The 17,477-nt window shown below is 42.8% G+C and overlaps 1 protein-coding gene across 1 annotated transcript in view; it reads left to right on the top strand.

The window, feature by feature from the left end:
- Positions 1 to 16,748, top strand: part of RPA1 (replication protein A1) — a 303,612-nt gene extending 286,864 nt beyond the window's left edge. Inside the window, exons 10-11 of the mRNA XM_053705235.1 lie at positions 16,155 to 16,335; positions 16,624 to 16,748. Of these exons, the coding sequence (XP_053561210.1) occupies positions 16,155 to 16,335; positions 16,624 to 16,748 (306 nt within the window). The remainder of the gene's footprint in view (positions 1 to 16,154; positions 16,336 to 16,623) is intronic.
- Positions 16,749 to 17,477: the final 729 nt, after the last annotated feature.

Below are 17,477 nucleotides of genomic sequence, written 5' to 3'. Positions count from 1 at the left end.
TCGGCCCAGTTCATCAGGTTCCAGTTGGACAACATAACTTCAGTGGCTTACATCAACCATCAGGGAGGAACGCAGAGTTTCTTGGCTATGAAAGAGGTAGCCAAGTTAATTCAGTGGGCGGAAGCCCACAATTGCTTTCTGTCGGCGATCCACAACCCAGGAGTGGACAATTGGGAGGCGGACTTCCTGAGCAGATGGACGTTTCATCCGGGGGAGTGGGAACTACATCCGGAAGTGTTCTCCAGCCTGATCCTCAAGTGGGGTCAGCCAGAATTAGATCTCATGGCATCACGTCAGAATGCCAAGCTCCCAAGATACGGATTGAGGTCCAGGGATCCCCAGGCGGAAATGATAGTTGCTCTGGCGGTTCCTTGGACCTTCAGTCTAGCGTACGTTTTTCCTCAGTTTGCTCTTCTTCCTCGGGTGATTGCTCGAATCAAGCAGGAGAAGGCATCGGTGATCCTCATTGCACCGGCCTGGTCTCGCTGGATTTGGTATGCAGATCTGGTTGACATGTCATCTCAGCCACCTTGGAGTCTTCTGCTGTGGAAGGACCTTCTAATTCAAGGACCCTTCCTTCATCCAAATCTAGTTTCTCTGAAGCTTACTGCTTGGAGATTGAACGCTTAATTTTGTTTAAGCAGGGTTTTTCTGATTCGGTCATTGAGACCATGATCCAGGCTCATAAGCCTGTGACCAGAAAGATTTATTATAAGATATGGCGTAAATATCTATATTGGTGTGAATCCAAGGGTTACTCATGGAGTATAGTTAGGCTTCCTAGAATGATGCCCTTTCTCCAAGAGGGTTTGGAGAAAGGATTATCGACAAGTTCTTTGAAGGGTCAGATCTCTGCCTTATCTATTTTGTTACATAAACGTCTGGCAGATATTCAATCTTTTTGTCAGGCCTTGGTTAGGATCAGGCCTGTGTTCAAACCAGTTACTCCTCCTTGGAGTCTGAATTTAGTTCTTAATGTTCTCCAACGGCCTCTGTTTGAGCCTATGCATTCCTTAGATGTTAAGTTGTTATCTTGAAAGGTTTTATTTCTTGTTGCTGTTTCTTCTGCTCGTAGAGTCTCGGAACTCTTGGCATTGCAGTGTGAATCTCCTTACCTTATTTTCCATTCAGATAAGGTAGTGTTACGTACTAAATTAGGATTTCTTCATAAGGTGGTTTCTGACAGGAACATTAACCAGGAGATTATTGTTCCTTCCTTGTGTCCTAATCCTCCTCCTCAGAAGGAAAGACTTTTTTGCACAATTTGGACGTGGTTCGTGCTTTCAAGTATTAACTGCAGGCGACTAAAGATTTTCGTCAGTCTTCTGCTTTTTTTGTGGTTTTCTCAGGAAAACGTAAGGGTCAGAAAGCTACGGCTACTTCCCTTTCTTTTTGGCTGAAGAGTATCATCCGTTTTGCATATGACTGCTGGTCAACAGCCTCCAGAGAGAGTTACGGCTCATTCCACGAGGGCTGTTGCTTCCTCATGGGCATTCAAAAATGAAGCTTCTGTGGAACAGATTTGCAAGGCTGCAACTTGTTCCTCTCTTCACACTTTTTCAAAATTCTACAAATGTAACACTTTTGCCTCGGCTGAGGCCGCTTTTGGGAGAAAGGTTCTTCAAGCAGTGGTGCCTTCCGTTTAGGTTCCCTGTCTTGTCCCTCCCGTATCATCTGTGTACACTAGCTTGGGTATTGGATCCCATTAGTAAGTAAGATGATCCATAGACTCATGTCATTAAACAAAATTTATGCTCACCTGCTAAATTGATTTCTTATTTAACAGCTGTGCTGTGACTCTTTGCCTCCTCCTGCTGACCAGGAGGTGGATATCCCATTAGTAATTAAGATGATCCGTGGACTCATTGTGTCAAAAAAGAAATAAATTTATCAGGTAAGCATAAATTTTGTTATCTTTTTCCTCCATTACTGCTTCTTCCTCGAGTGGTGGCCCACATCAAACAGGAGCGGGCACCAGTAATCCTGATTGCTCCATCGTGGCCGCGAAGGACGTGGTTTGCGCATTTAGTGGGGATGTCCTCATCTCCTCCATGGAAGTTACCTTGCCGCAGAGACCTGCTGATACAAGGTCCATTTGTTCATCAAAATCTAGATTCTCTGAGGCTGACTGCGTGGAGATTGAACGCTTTGTCTTGGCCAAGAGAAGTTTCTCAGTGTCATTGATACTCTTATTCAAGCTCGTAAACCAGTTACTCGGCGTATCTACCACCAAGTGTGGAGGATCTACTTATTCTGGTGTGAAGAGCGGGGTTTTTAAAATAAAAGTTTTTAAATATACACTTGCTTTATCACAATTATTCTGCTCCTGTTTGGGGGCAGAGTGTGTGTGCTAGTTCTATCTTCCAAAGTGGTGATTTTCTGCATCCTGCAAATTGGATTACACAGTCCACTGGGCGGCTGAGAGGTCCCAGTACTGCTGATATTGCACCTGGTGGTGCTTTGTTTCCTGTAAGTACAACCTTGAATCCTTTTTTATCTGGTGTACAAACGTTACTGGGCTATGTGTGTGCCTTTTTTGCCCTTATAGGCATCATAGGATAGGCCCTCGCCAAGGATCATCTCTATCTGGCTGGAGACACCAGTGAGCTGGACCACTGTTTGATGTTCCAGGCTGCCACAATAGCACCATTTGGGTGCGCTACGCTTGTGAGTATATTTCCTATCCTGCTGATGTTTTGTATCTGACTGCCGTGACGTTACTAGGCCATGTTGGCGCCTCTGTGCTTCTTTCTCTTAAAGAGCGGGGTTTTTCCTGCCAGGATCTTATCTTTTCTCCAAGATGGACTGGAGAAGGACCTTTCTGCTAGTTCCTTGAGGGGACACATTTCTGCCCTGTCAATTTTATTGCACAAGAGACTGGCTGAGCTTCCAGACGTGTGTAGTCCTTTAAGGCTCTGATTAGGATCAGACCTGTGTTTAGATCTGGGGCTCCTCCTTGGAGCCTAAATCTTGTTCTTTGGGTTTTGCAACAGGTTCCATTTGAGCCTCTGCATTCCGTTAGCATTAAATCGTTATCTTGGAAGGTTCTCTTTTTATTGGCTATTTCTCCAACATAGGTGTGTCCGGTCCACGGCGTCATCCTTACTTGTGGGATATTCTCTTCCCCAACAGGAAATGGCAAAGAGCCCAGCAAAGCTGGTCACATGATCCCTCCTAGGCTCCGCCTACCCCAGTCATTCTCTTTGCCGTTGTACAGGCAACATCTCCACGGAGATGGCTTAGAGTTTTTTAGTGTTTAACTGTAGTTTTTATTATTCAATCAAGAGTTTGTTATTTTAAAATAGTGCTGGTATGTACTATTTACTCAGAAACAGAAAAGAGATGAAGATTTCTGTTTGTATGAGGAAAATGATTTTAGCACCGTAACTAAAATCCATGGCTGTTCCACACAGGACTGTTGAGAGCAATTAACTTCAGTTGGGGGAACAGTGTGCAGTCTCTTACTGCTTGAGGTATGACACATTCTAACAAGACGATGTAATGCTGGAAGCTGTCATTTTCCCTATGGGATCCGGTAAGCCATGTTTATTAAGATAGTAAATAAGGGCTTCACAAGGGCTTATTAAGACTGTAGACTTTTTCTGGGCTAAATCGATTCATTATTAACACATATTTAGCCTTGAGGAATCATTTATTCTGGGTATTTTGATATGATTATATCGGCAGGCACTGTTTTTGACACCTTATTCTTTAGGGGCTTTCCCTAATCATAGTCAGAGCCTCATTTTCGCGCCGGTATGGCGCACTTGTTTTTGAGGACAGCATGGCATGCAGCTGCATGTGTGTGGAGCTCTGATACATAGAAAAGTCTTTCTGAAGGCATCATTTGGTATCGTATTCCCCTTTGGGCTTGGTTGGGTCTCAGCAAAGCAGATTCCAGGGACTGTAAAGGGGTTAAATATAAAAACGGCTCCGGTTCCGTTATTTTAAGGGTTAAAGCTTCCAAATTTGGTGTGCAATACTTTTAAGGCTTTAAGACACTGTGGTGAAATTTTGGTGAATTTTGAACAATTCCTTCATACTTTTTCGCAATTGCAGTAATAAAGTGTGTTTAGTTTAAAATTTAAAGTGACAGTAACGGTTTTATTTGAAAACGTTTTTTGTGCTTTGTTATCAAGTTTATGCCTGTTTAACATGTCTGAACTACCAGATAGATTGTGTTCTGACTGTGGGGAAACCAAGGTTCCTTCTCATTTAACTATATGTATTTTATGTCATAAAAAAATTTAGTAAAAATGATGCCCAAGATGATTCCTCAAGTGAGGGGAGTAAGCATGGTACTGCATCATCCCCTCCTTCGTCTACACCAGTCTTGCCCATACAGGAGGCCCCTAGTACATCTAGTGCGCCAATACTCCTTACTATGCAACATTTAACGGCTGTAATGGATAATTCTATCAAAAACATTTTAGCCAATATGCCCACTTATCAGTGAAAGCGCGACTGCTCTGTTTTAGAAAATTCTGTAGAGCATGAGAACGCTGATGATATGGTTTCTGAAGGGCCCCTACACCAGTCTGAGGGGGCCAGGGAGGTTTTGTCTGAGGGAGAAATTTCAGATTCAGGAAACATTTCTCAACAAGCTGAACCTGATGTGATTACTTTTAAATTTAAGTTGGAACATCTCCGCGCTCTGCTTAAGGAGGTGTTATCCAATTTGGATGATTGTGATTATCTGGTCATTCCAGAACCACTATGTAAAATGGAAAAGTTCTTAGAGGCCCCGGGGCCCCCCGAAGCTTTTCCTATATCCAAGCGGGTGGCGTACATTGTTAGTAAAGAATGGGACAGGCCCGGTATACCTTTAGTACCTCCCCCCATATTTATAAAATTGTTTTCCTATAGTCGACCCCAGAAAGGACTGATGGCAGACAGTCCCCAAGGTCGAGGGGGCGGTTTCTACTCTACACAAGCGCGCCACTATACCCATAGAAGATAGTTGTGCTTTCCAAGATCCTATGGATAAAATATTAGAAGGTCTGCTAAAGATGTTTGTTCAGCAAGGTTCCCTTCTACAACCAATTGCATGCATTGTCCCTGTCACTGCAGCCGCGTGTTTCTAGTTTGATGAGCTAGGAAAGGCGATTATTAGTAATTCTTCTTCTTATGAGGAGATTATGGACAGAATTCGTGCTCTTAAATTGGCTAATTCTTTCACCCTAGACGCCACCTTGCAATTGGCTAGGTTAGCGGCGAAAAAATTCTGGGTTTGCTATTGTGGCGCAGAGCGCTTTGGTTAAAATCTTGGGCAGCGGATGCGTCTTCCAAGAACAAATTGCTTGACATTCCTTTCAAGGGGAAAACACTCTTTGGCCCTGACTTGAAAGAGATTATCTCTGATATCACTGGGGGCAAGGGCCACGCCCTTCCTCAGGATAGGTCTTTTCAAGACCAAAAATAAACCTAAGTTTCGTCCCTTTCGCAGAAACGGATCAGCCCCAAGGGCTACGTCCTCTAAGCAGGAAGGTAATACTTCTCAAGCCAATCCAGCCTGGAGACCTATGCAAGGCTGGAACAAAGGAAAGCAGGCCAGGAAACCTGCCACTGCTACCAAGACAGCATGAAATGCGGGCCCCCGATCCGGGACCGGATCTGGTGGGGGGCAGACTCTCTCTCTTCGCTCAGGCCGGGGCAAGAGATGTTCTGGATCCTTGGGCGCTAGAAATAGTCTCCCAAGGTTATTCTCTGGAGTTCAAGGGGCTTCCTCCAAGGGGGAGGTTCCACAGGTCTCAGTTGTCTTCAGACCACATAAGAAGACAGGCATTCTTACATTGGGTAGAAGACCTGCTAAAAATGGGAGTGATTCATCCTGTTCCATTAGGAGAACAAGGGATGGGGTTCTACTCCAATCTGTTCATAGTTCCCAAAAAAGAGGGAACGTTCAGACCAATCTTAGATCTCAAGATCTTGAACAAGTTTCTCAAGGTTCCATCGTTCAAGATGGAAACCATTCGAACACTTCTTCCTTCCATCCAGGAAGGTCAATTCATGACCAAGGTGGATTTCAAGGATGCGTATCTACATATTCCTATCCACAAGGAACATCATCGGTTCCTAAGGTTTGAATTCCTGGACAAGCATTTCCAGTTCGTGGCGTTTTCTTTCGGATTAGCCACTGCTCCTAGGATTTTCTCATAGGTACTAGGGTCCCTTCTGGCGGTGCTAGGACCAAGGGGCATTGCTGTAGTACCTTACTTGGACGACATTCTGTTTCGAGCGTCGTCCCTTCCTCAAGTAAAGGCTCACACGGACATTGTCCTGGCCTTTCTCAGATCTCACGGATGGAAAGTGAACGTGGAAAAGAGTTCTCTATCTCCGTCAACGAGGGTTCCCTTCTTGGGAACTATAATAGACTCCTTAGAAATGAGGATTTTTCTGACAGAAGCCAGAAAAACAAAACTTCTAGACTATTGTCGGATACTTCATTCCGTTCCTCTTCCTTCCATAGCGCAGTGCATGGAAGTGATAGGTTTGATGGTAGCGGCAATGGACATAGTTCCTTTTGTGCGCATTCATCTAAGACCATTACAACTGTTCATGCTCAGTCAGTGGTATGGGGACTATTCAGACTTGTCTCCGAAGATACAAGTAAATCAGAGGACCAGAGACTCATTCCGTTGGTGGCTGTCCCTGGACAACCTGTCACAAGGGATGACCTTCCGCAGACCAGAGTGGGTCATTGTCACGACCGACGCCAGTCTGATGGGCTGGGGCGCGGTCTGGGGATCCCTGAAAGCTCAGGGTCTTTGGTCTCGGGTAGAATCTCTTCTACCGATAGATATTCTGGAACTGAGAGCGATATTCAATGCTCTCTAAGCTTGGCCTCAGCTAGCGAGGGCCAAGTTCATACATCAACCATCAGGGGGGAACAAGGAGTTCCCTAGCGATGGAAGAAGTGACCAAAATCATTCTATGGGCGGAGTCTCACTCCTGCCACCTGTCTGCTATCCACATCCCAGGAGTGGAAAATTGGGAAGCGGATTTTCTGAGTCGTCAGACATTGCATCCGGGGGAGTGGGAACTCCATCCGGAAATCTTTGCCCAAGTCACTCAACCGTGGGGCATTCCAGACATGGATCTGATGGCCTCTCGTCAGAACTTCAGAGTTCCTTACTACGGGTACAGATCCAGGGATCCCAAGGCGGCTCTAGTGGATGCACTAGTAGCACCTTGGACCTTCAAACTAGCTTATGTGTTCCCGCCGTTTCCTCTCATCCCCAGGCTGGTAGCCAGGATCAATCAGGAGAGGGCGTCGGTGATTTTGATAGCTCCTGCGTGGCCACGCAGGACTTGGTATGCAGATCTGGTGAATATGTCATCGGCTCCACCATGGAAGCTACCTTTGAGACGAGACCTTCTTGTTCTAGGTCCGTTCGACCCACTCCAGCTGACTGCTTGGAGATTGAACGCTTGATCTTATCAAAGCGAGGGTTCTCAGATTCTGTTATTAATACTCTTGTTCAGGCCTGAAAGCCTGTAACCAGAAAAATTACCACATAATTTGGTATATCTGTTGGTGTGAATCTGCAGGATTCCCTTGGGACAAGGTTAAGATTCCTAAGAGTCTATCCTTCCTTCGAGAAGGATTGGAAAAAGGATTATCTGCAAGTTCCTTGATGGGACAGATTTCTGCCTTGTCTGTGTTACTTCACAAAAAGCTGGCAGCTGTGCCAGATGTTCTAGCCTTTGTTCAGGCTCTGGGTAGAATCAAGCCTGTTTACAAAATTTTGACTCCTCCTTGGAGTCTCAACCTAGTTCTTTCAGTTCTTCAGGGGGTTCCGTTTGAACCCTTACATTTGGTTGCAATTTCTTCTGCTAGAAGAGTTTCAGAATTATCTGCTCTGCAGTGTTCTTCTCCTTATCTGGTGTTCCATGCAAATAAGGTGGTTTTGCGTACTAAACCTGGTTTTCTTCCAAAAGTTGTTTCTAACAAAAACATTAACCAGGAGATAGTTCTGCCTTCTTTGTGTCCTAATCCAGTTTCAAAGAAGGAACGTTTGTTGCACAACTTGGATGTAGTTCGTGCTCTCAAATTTTACTTAGCAGCTACTAAGGATTTCAGACAAACTTTGTCTTTGTTTGTTGTTTATTCTGGTAAACGGAGAGGTCAAAAAGCAACTTCTACCTCTCTCTCCTTCTGGATTAAAAGCATTATCCGATTGGCTTATGAGACTGCCGGACGGCAGCCTCCTGAAAGAATCACAGCTCACTCCACTAGGGCTGTGGCTTCCACATGGGCCTTCAAGAACGAGGCTTCTGTTGATCAGATATGTAAGGCAGCGACTTGGTCTTCACTGCACACTTTTTCTAAATTTTACAAATTTGATACTTTTGCTTCTTCTGAGGCTATTTTTGGGAGAAAGGTTTTGCAAGCCGTGGTGCCTTCCATTTAGGTGACCTGATTTGCTCCCTCCCTTCATCCGTGTCCTAAAGCTTTGGTATTGGTTCCCACAAGTAAGGATGACGCCGTGGACCGGACACACCTATGTTGGAGAAAACAGAATTTATGTTTACCTGATAAATTACTTTCTCCAACGGTGTGTCCGGTCCACGGCCCGCCCTGGTTTTTTTAATCAGGTCTGATAATTTATTTTCTTTAACTACAGTCACCACGGTAACATATGGTTTCTCCTATGCAAATATTCCTCCTTAACGTCGGTCGAATGACTGGGGTAGGCGGAGCCTAGGAGGGATCATGTGACCAGCTTTGCTGGGCTCTTTGCCATTTCCTGTTGGGGAAGAGAATATCCCACAAGTAAGGATGACGCCGTGGACCGGACACACCGTTGGAGAAAGTAATTTATCAGGTAAACATAAATTCTGTTTTCCCTTGTGCGCAGAGTTTCTGAGATCTCTGCTTTGCAATGTCAGCCCCCTTATCTGATTTTTTTTTTTTCATGCAGATAAGGCAGTTTTACGTACTAAATTAGGTTTGATTCCTAATGTTGTATCAGTTCGCAAAATCAATCAGGAGATTGTGGTTTCTTCCTTGTGTCCTAATCCTCCATCGAAGGAACACTTCACAATTTGGATGTGGTTCGTGCCTTTAAGTTCTATCTTCAGGCTACTAAGGAGTTTAGACAATCTTCCTCTTTGTTTTTTGTCTATTCCGGGAAGCTTAAGGGGCAGAAGGCTACTTCAACTTCCCTATCTTTTTGGTTAAGGAGTGTCATCCGCTTAGTTTCTGAGACAGCTGTACATCGTCCTCCTGAGAGGATAATGGCTCATTCCACTAGAGCAGTGGCTTCCTCTTGGGCCTTTAAGAACGAGGCCTCTCTGAATCAGATTTGTAAGGCGGCTACATGATCCTCCTTACATACTTTTTCAAAATTTTACAAGTTTGATGTTGTTGCTTCAGCTGAAGCTGCTTTCGGGAGAAAAGTTTTGCAGGCTGTGGTGCCCTCAGAATAGGGTCTGCCTCTTCATTTTTGTTCCCTTCCGTTATTCATTCAGTGTCCTCTGGAGCTCGGGTATAGTTTTCCCAACAGTAAGGAATGAAGCCGTGGACTTTCCCTATCTTAGGAAGGAAAACATAATTTATACTTAACAGATAAATTCCTTTTGGATAGGGAGAGTCCACAGCCCCTGCATGTTTTTTCTTATCTATGCGCGGTCACCTATTTATTTTATTCTTCTGGCACCATTTATACCCTAATGTTTCTCCTACTTTTCCTTGTTCCCTCGGCAGAATTACTGGGGTAATGAGGAAGTGGGAGGGATATTTAAGCCTTTGGCTGGGGTGTCTTTGCCTCCTCCTGGTGGCCAGGTGTTGTATTTCCGAACAGTAAGGAATAAAGCCGTGGACTCTCCCTATCCGGAAGAAAAGGAATTTATCTGGTAAGCATAAATTGTTTTTTAAAAAATAACTATTTGTGTAGACTGTCCCTTTAAGTTTATTTATAAATATTACCTATGTCCAAAGATGCTAGAATTTGTATTTATTTTTTAAATGTTTTAAATTTAGAAGTTTTATATGTGAAATTTGAAACATAAAATAACTATTTCCATTCTTGTCTAGTACTTTAGCTGGAGAAATTCAGAGTATCAAATATTCTCTAGAGTAAGGGCAGCCAAACCCATTCAGCTCTTGTAGACTTTGAAAGTGATTTCTCTTGTTAAGTGTATCCAGTCCACGGATCATCCATTACTTATGGAATATATTCTCCTTCCCAACAGGAAGCTGCAAGAGTCCACCCACAGCAAAGCTGCTATATAGCTCCTCCCCTAACTGCCATATTCAGTCATTCTCTTGCAAGCCTCAACATAGATAGGAGGTTGTGAGAGTCTGTGGTGCTTTCTACTTAGTTTATTCTTCAATCAAAAGTTTGTTATTTTTAAATGGCACCGGAGTGTGCTGTTTATCTCAGGCAGTATTTGGAAGAAGAATCTGCCTGCGTTTTTCTATGATCTTAGCAGACGTAACTAAGATCCATTTGCTGTTCTCACACATTCTGAGGAGTGAGGTACTTCAGAGGGGGAATGGCGTGCAGGTTTTCCTGCAGATAAGGTATGTGCAGTAAAATATTTTTCTAGGAATGGAATTGACTAAGAAAATACTGCTGATACCGAAGTAATGTAAGTAAAGCCTTAAATGCAGCGATAGCGACTGGTATCAGGCTTATTAATAGAGATACATACTCTTGTAAAAATGTGTTTTAAAACGTTTGCTGGCATGTTTAATCGTTTTTTTAACATATGTTTGGTGATAAAACTTATTGGGGCCTAAGTTTTTTCCACATGGCTGGCTTAAATTTTGCATAGAAACAATTTCCACTGTTATAGTATAAAAGTTACAGTTGGTGCAGTTAAAATTACAAACAGTGACATTCAGCTTCCCTCAGCAGTCCCCTGCATGCTATAGGACATCTCTGAAGGGCTCAAAAGGGCTTCAAAAGTAGGAGCTGTTATGACTGTTTAAAACATATTTTTCGTTTTGTTAATCTGTTTTTTGTATTAAGGGGTTAATCATCCATTTGCAAGTGGGTGCAATGCTCTGCTAACTTGTTACATACACTGTAAAAATTTTGTTAGTTTAACTGCCTTTTTTTCACTGTTATTTCAAATTTTGGCAAAATTTGTTTCTCTTAAAGGCACAGTGACGTTTTATATATTTGCTTGTTAACTTGATTTAAAGTGTTTTCCAAGCTTACTAGTCTCATTATTAGTCTGTTCTAACATGTCTGACATAGAGGAAGCTCTGTGTTCATTATGTTTTAAAGCCATGGTGGAATCCCATCTTAGAATGTGTACCAGATCTACTGATTTCATGTTAAACAATAAAGATCATTTTTTTGTCTTTAAAAACATTATCACCAGAGGATTCTGTCGTGGGGGTAGTTATGCCGACTAACTCTCCCCACGTGTCAGACCTTTTGACTCCTGCTTTAGGGACTCCTGCTTTAGGGACTCACGCTCAAATGGCGCCAAGTACATCAAGGGCACCCATAGCGTTTCTTTACCAGGGGATTCTGTCGAGGGGAAAGTTATGCCGACTAACTCTCCCCACGTGTCAGACCCTTCGACTCCCGCTTCAGGGACTCACGCTCAAATGGCGCCAAGTACATCAAGGGCGCCCATAGCGTTTATTTTACAAGACATGGCAAAGGTGGTGAATAATATTCTGGCAGCAGTGTTAGTCAGACTACCTGAAATTAAAGGAAAGCAGTTAGCTCTGGGGGTAGATACAGAGCATACAGACGCTTTAAGAACCATGTATGATACTACCTCACAATATGCTTAGTCTGTGGGTGATTTTTTTTTTTTTTTTGACTCAGGGAAGATGATTTAACCTGATTCTGATATTTCTACATTTAAAATTTATGCTTGAGAACCTCCACTTGTTGCTCAGGGAGGCTTTGGCTGCTCTGAATGAATGTGTACAATCGCAGGGCCAGAGAAATTGTGTAGACTGGATAAATAATATGCAGTGCCGGTGTGTACTGATGTTTTTCCAATACCTAAAGAGGTTTACTAAAAAATTTTTTTAATAAGGAATGGGATAGACCATGTGTGCCGTTCTCTTCCCCTCCTATTTTTTAGAAGAATGTTTTTCTAATAGTTACCACCACACGGGACTTCTGGCAGACAGTTCCTAAGGTGGAGAGAAGAGTTTCTACTCTAGCTAAGCGTACCACTACCTCTGACGAGGACAGTTGTGCTTTTTAGATCCAATGGATAAAAAATGTTTATTCAACAGGGTTTTATCCTGCAGCCCCTTGCATACATTGCTTCTGTCACTGCTGCTGCGGCGTTCTGGGTTGAGTCTCTTGATGAGGCTTTACAGTTAAGCGACTCCATTGGATGAATATATTTGACAAGCTTATGCTAGCCAATTCCTTTGTTTTCTGATGCCTTGTTCATTTGACTAGACTAACGGCTAAGAATTCTGTTTTTTACTATACTGGCGCGCAGAGCGCTATGGCTTATATCATGGTCAGCTGTCGTGACTTTAATAAATAAGCTACTTAACTTCCCTTCAAGGGGCAGACCCTATTCGGGCCTGGTTTGAAGGAGATTATTGCTTATATCACTGGAGGAAAAGGTCATGCCCTTCCTCAGGATAGGTCTAAATCAAGGGCAAAAAAAAAAAAAAAAAGTCTAATTTTCGTACCTTTTAAAAACTTCAGGGCAGGTGTGGCATCCTCTTCCTCTAAGGCAAAACAAGAGGGAATTTTTGCTCAGTCCAAGGCGGTCTGGAGACAATCGGACCTGGAACAAAGATAAGCAGGCCAAGGAGCCTGCTGCTGCCTCTAAGGCAGCATGAAGGAACGGACCCCTATCCGGTAACGGATCCTATAGGGGGCAGACTTTCATTCTTTGCCCAGGCGTGGGCAAGAGATGCCCAGGATCCCTAGGCATTGGAATTTATATCCCAGAGATATCTTCTGGATTTCAAAGATTCCCCCCCCAAAAAAAGGGGAGATTTCGCCTTTCACAATTATCTGCAAACCAGATAAAGAAGGAGGCATTCTTACATTGTGTACGAGATCCATCCAGTTCCAAGAGAGGAACAGGGACAGAGTTTTTACTCAAATCTGTTTGTGGTTCCCAAGGAGAGGGAACCTTCAGACCTATTTTGGATCTAAAGATCTTAAACAAATTCCTCAGAATTCCGTCATTTAAGATGGAAACTATTCGTACCATCTTAACTATGATCCAGGTGAGTCAATAGAGGACTACAATGGATTTGAAGGATGCTTATCCTCACATTGTGATGCATAAAGATCACCATCGTTTTTCAGGTTTGCCTTTCTAGACAGGCATTACCAGTTTGTAGCTCTTTCCTTTGGGATATCTACAGCCCCAAGAATCTTTATGGAGGTTCTGGGGTCGCTTTGGCGGTCCTTAGACCGCGGGGCATAGAAGTGGCCCCTTATTTAGACGACATCCTGATACAGGCGTCAAACATCCAAATTGCCCAGTCTCATACGGACTTAGTACTGGCATTTCTGAGATCACATGGGTGGAAAGTGAACAAGGAAAGAGTTCTCTATCCCCAATCTCAAGGGTTTCCCTCCTAGGGACTCTGATAGATTCTGTAGAAATGAAAATTTACCTGACTGAGTCCAGGTTGTCAAAGTTTCTAAATTTCTGCCGTGTTTTTTTCATCCCATCCGCGCCCTTCGGTGGCTCAGTACATGAATGAAATCGGCTTAATGGTAGCGGCAAGGGACATAGTACCGTTTGCACGTCTACATTTCAGACCGCTGCAACTATGCATGCTCAGTCAGAGGAACGGGGATTGCACAGATTTGTCCCCCTGTTAAACCTGGACCAAGAGACCAGAGATTCTCTTCTCTGGTGACTGTCGGGTCCATCTGTCCAAGGGTATGACCTTCCGCAGGTCAGATGGGACAATTGTTACAATAGATGCCAGCCTTTTAGGTTGGGATGCAGTCTGGAACTCCCTGAAGGCTCAGGGATAGTGGACTTAGGAGGAGACCCTCCTTCTAATAAATATTCTGGAACTGGGAGTGATATTCCATGCTCTTCAGACTTGGCCTCAGTTAGCAACTCTGAGGTACATCATACTCAGTCGGACAATATACACGACTGTGGCTTACATCAGCCATCAAGGGGGAACAGAAGTTCCCTAGCGATGTTAGAAGTCTTACAATAATTTACTGGACAGAGACTCACTCTTGTCTATCAGCTATCCATATCCCAGGTGTTGAGAACTGGGAGGTAGATTTTCTAAGTCGTCAGACTTTTCTTCCGGGGGAGTGGGATTTCCTCCGGAGGTCAAGACCAAGCAGGAGAGGGCTTTGGTGTTTTTGACAGCGCCTGCGTAGCCACGCAGGACCTGGTATGCAGATCTGGTGGACATGTCATCCTTTCCATCACGGTCTCTGCTTCAGAGACAGGTCCCTCTACCTCAGGGTCCTTTCAACCATCTAAATAGAATCAATCTGAGATGGACTGCCTGGAGACTGAACGCTTGATGTTATCAAAGCATGGCTTCTCCGAGTCAGTCATTGATACCTTAATACAGACATGAAAGCCTGTCTCTAGGAAAATTGAACATAGATATGGTGTAAATATCTGATTGTTATGAATCCAAGGGTTACTCATGGAGTAAAGTCTGGATTCCCAGGATATTATCTTTTCTCCAAGATGTTTTTGAGAAAAGGGTTGTCAGCTAATTCCTTAAAAGGGGACAGATTTTTACTCTGTCTATTTTTTTGCACAAGCGTCTGGCAGGTATTCTAGACGTTCAGGCATTTGGTCAGGCTTTGGTTAGATCCAAGCCTGTGTTTAAAACTGTTGCTCCGCCATGGAGCTTAAACCTGATTCTTAAGGTTCTTCAAGAAGTTCCGTTTGAACCTTTTTTGTTCCATAGATATCAATCTTTATCTTGGAAAATTCCTTTTGGGTAGCTAATTCCTCGACTCCTAGAGTCTCCAAGTTATCTGTGTTACAATGTGATTCTCCTTATCTGGTCCTTCGTACGGATAAGGTAGTCCTGCGTACCAACCTGGGTTTTTTCCTAAGGTGGTATCTAACAAGTACATCACTCAAGAGATAGTTGTTCCATGCTTGTATCCTAATCCTTCCTCAAAGAAGGAACGTCTATTACGCAATATTGGACGTGGTTTGTGCTTTAAAGTTTTACTTACAAGCTACTACAGTTTTCATCAAACGTTCACCTTGTTTGTTGTCTATTCTGGACAGAGGAGAGGTCAAAAGACTTCAGCAGCCTCTCTGTCTTTTTGGTTAAAAAGCATAATTCATTTAGCTTATGAGACTGCTTGACAGCAGCCTCCTGAAGGGATTACAGCTCATTCTACTAGAGCTGTGGTTTTCACTTGGGCCTTTTTTAAATGTGGCTTCTGTTGAACAGATTTACAAGACGGAGTCTTGGTCTGCGCTTCATACTTTTCAAATTTAACAAATTTGATACCTTGCTTCTTCGGAGGCTATTTTTGGGAGAAAGGGTTTTTTTTACAGGCAGTGGTAACTTCCGTTTAAGTACCTGCCTTGTCCCTCCCATCATCCGTGTACTTTAGCTTTGGTATTGGTATTCCATAAGTAATGGATGATCCGTGGACTGGATACACTTAACAAGAGAAAACATAATTTATGCTTACCTGATAAATTTATTTCTCTTGTAGTGTATCCAGTCCACGGCCCGCCCTGTCACTTTAAGGCAGGTAATTTTTTCATTTGAACTACAGTCACCACTGCACCCTATGGTTTTTCCTTTCTCTGCATGTTTTCGGTCGAATGACTGAATATGGCAGTTAGGGGAGGAGCTATATAGCAGCTTTGCTGTGGGTGGACTCTTGCAGCTTCCTGTTGGGAAGGAGAATATATTCCATAAGTAATGGATGATCCGTGGACTGGATACACTACAAGAGAAATAAATTTATCAGGTAAGCATAAATTATGTTTTAATTTGATTCCAAGAATGGTTTGCTCTTATAGTTCAATGGAGTTAATGGAACCCAAGAGTAATGTCTAGAGTGGATACATTGGCAAGGAAATAAAAAGGTTTACAACCAGCCAATTTCTTCTGACCCTTGTTTTTGTTTTGTACAGATATTTATTTCCTGCATCTCGTTTCCCAGAACTTATGTGACTGCAAACCATGTGTGTATTTTGATAAATCTTATGTCCCACTTTCCTTACTTTAGGCAGATTATTTCACCAGTGTGGCTACAATTGTTTATCTCCGGAAAGAAAACTGCTTGTACCAAGCCTGCGCTTCCCAGGACTGCAACAAGAAAGTTATAGACCAGCAGAATGGACTTTTCAGATGTGAGAAATGCGACAAAGAGTTTCCAAACTTCAAATATCGACTTATTCTTTCAGTAAGTACAGATTATGGAATATGGTAATGTAAATATGTAGAGTGAGGGCGCTATACAGCTAAAGATATCATCAATCACTTCAAAGATTAGTATTGATGTTTAAAACATAAAATGCATTTATTAGCAGCCAGAATATGGTAAAAATTACTTATTTGTGAAATAGGGAAATCTTCCTTAGTTATGCCATACAGACAATTAAAAAAAAAATACAATGTTAAAAAACAGATCAAAGGTAACAAGTTATAATTAATTTGCAAATGAACATCTGATACAATTATTTGTTACTTTCTAGTTATACCATCTAAATCTGAAGGTCTTAAACCAACTACTGTCCATTTGTCAGGTATAGCAATTAACAGTCTATTGGCATGTGGCTCAGAACGATTCCGTCCTGGCACAAGTAGTAAACAGAAGTGAATGATCCTTGAATGATCCTTCATACATTGGAATTCCTCTCATAGATGTAATCATATACTTGCACAGTTTGTGTGTAACATTCAATACCTTTACAAGCTGTAGGGATCTGAAGTAGCAGGAAGAAATTTGCCACCGTGTTGCTCCTTTGGCGTATTGCTTCCAATGCGGGTTCACCCCACGTGACCGATGGCGTCTGATGTCACGGGTGACACTTGCTATGATTACCTGTCTGGTGCAGCGGTTATGGATAAATGTGTATTCCAAATACAACAGGGTATACTGTGATTCCTCCTTAGAGAATCCTGCCCTTAGTGCAATTTGCACTCAGGAGAAAACGAGAGAGAATGAGTCTGTATAAAATCAAAGCTGGATAAAAAGTTAACCCGGGTTAAAAATCCAATATCTGAAACTTGAAAGAAAATATTGTGACGGACACAACATATGCCACTACGTTTGATGCGTTTTGCCCTATCAAGTGCTTTTTCAAGTTAAGTGTGGCATGGAGCAGTTCGGGAATAGGGTATCAAATCAAGGTTAAAGGATACTGGAGGGAAGGAAATCTAGAGAATAAGCTCCTTATCAAAGAGGCAGAATTAATTTGTCTCCTATTTCAAATCGATCAATTAGAAATATATATATGTATATTCATGTAATACTGCCTTAAAGGGACACTCAATCAAAATTAAACTTTTATTATTCAGATAGAGCATGCCAATTTAAAGAACTTTC

Source organism: Bombina bombina, chromosome 3 (assembly GCF_027579735.1).
Source record: "Bombina bombina isolate aBomBom1 chromosome 3, aBomBom1.pri, whole genome shotgun sequence".
In the NCBI taxonomy this organism is placed as follows: Eukaryota; Metazoa; Chordata; class Amphibia; order Anura; family Bombinatoridae; genus Bombina; species Bombina bombina.
The sequence above is the reverse complement of the archived record's forward strand: the minus strand, read 5'-3'. Positions and strand labels throughout refer to the sequence as shown.